Source organism: Mandrillus leucophaeus, unplaced genomic scaffold, assembly GCF_000951045.1.
Source record: "Mandrillus leucophaeus isolate KB7577 unplaced genomic scaffold, Mleu.le_1.0 Scaffold154, whole genome shotgun sequence".
Lineage (NCBI taxonomy): Eukaryota > Metazoa > Chordata > Mammalia > Primates > Cercopithecidae > Mandrillus > Mandrillus leucophaeus.
Window position 1 is genome coordinate 174,034 of NW_012101521.1, and position 1,105 is coordinate 175,138.

The following is a 1,105-nucleotide window of genomic DNA, read 5'->3' on the forward strand; positions in this document are numbered from 1 at the left end:
TGGATGGATGGATGGATGGGTGGATGGATGGATGGATGGGTGAGTAGATGAATGGATGGGCACACAGGTAGGTGGGTGGGTGGATGGATGGATGGATGGATGAGTGGATGGGTAGACTGACAGACATTCAGGTGGAAACACGCACCAGCAGATAAACACAAGATCAGGGCAGTAGGGGCACATGGTTCTGCCTGAAAGGATTAGAGCCTAGGATATGGGCAAAGTTCACAGCCCCTTCCTGGGAGTCTCAGAACTCTCAAGCCCCAGCCTCCTTCAGCAGGCCTCTCCCACAGGTCCTGCCCCAGGCCTGGCTCCCTCAGGAAGTGATGCCGAGGAACATGGCAGGCGGGGGACCAACCCCAGGCTTTATTGAGGAGATTCCAGGGAAGGGTGGACAGGTCGGCCCTCGCCCCAGCCCTGGAGCCTCCTCTTCTTGCCCTTGCAGCCCCCGCAGCGTGGGTCTGGGTCTTTGAGGTCTGGGTGCCTTTCAGCTGCTGAGGAAGCAGCCCCGCTTGTGCCACTTCTGGTCGCGGATGCGGCGCACAGACTGCAGCTGCGGCTGGCTGGCGTTCCACTCATTCCAGTGGCGGTACTCGCCCCGCTCAAACACGTACTGGCGCCCACGGTAGCCGGGAAACTCATAGCCAACCCACCTGCCGGGAGACCAAGGTTGAGATGTGGACGGTCTGCTTCCAGTCACCCTGCCTCCAGCCAGCATCTGACCGTGCACTGCCTGCCTACATTCCCCCTAAGCTCCCCAGAGCCCTTGGGACGAATCCAAACTCCTTACCCTGCTCACAGGACCCTTCCCAAATTGGCATCTCGAGTCTTATCTCTCAACATCCCATTCACCACTCGACACGGCAGCCTCTCTTATTCTACTTTCCCAGAACCTGCTGTGTGTGTGGGGGCGGGGAGGGGGGGCTTTGTATGCATGATTCCTTCTGCCTGGAACGTTCTTCCTCACCTCATCCTTCTCCTTCCCCCTTTTTTCCACTTGCATCCCTTACAGCTCAATTTAGATGTCTCCAGACTCCTGCAGGCTGAATCGAGTACCTCACTGGGACTCCCAGAGCCCCTTGTGCATCCCAATCACAATCCTGAT

At 57.9% G+C, this 1,105-nt stretch overlaps 1 protein-coding gene across 1 annotated transcript in view; it reads right to left on the reverse strand.

Annotated features, from left to right (window-relative positions):
• Positions 1-487: 487 nt before the first annotated feature.
• CRYBB3 (crystallin, beta B3) overlaps positions 488-1,105 on the reverse strand; it is a 20,424-nt gene continuing 19,806 nt past the window's right edge. Inside the window, exon 5 of the mRNA XM_011975362.1 lies at positions 488-737. Coding sequence (XP_011830752.1) covers positions 488-737 — 250 coding nt within the window. The remainder of the gene's footprint in view (positions 738-1,105) is intronic.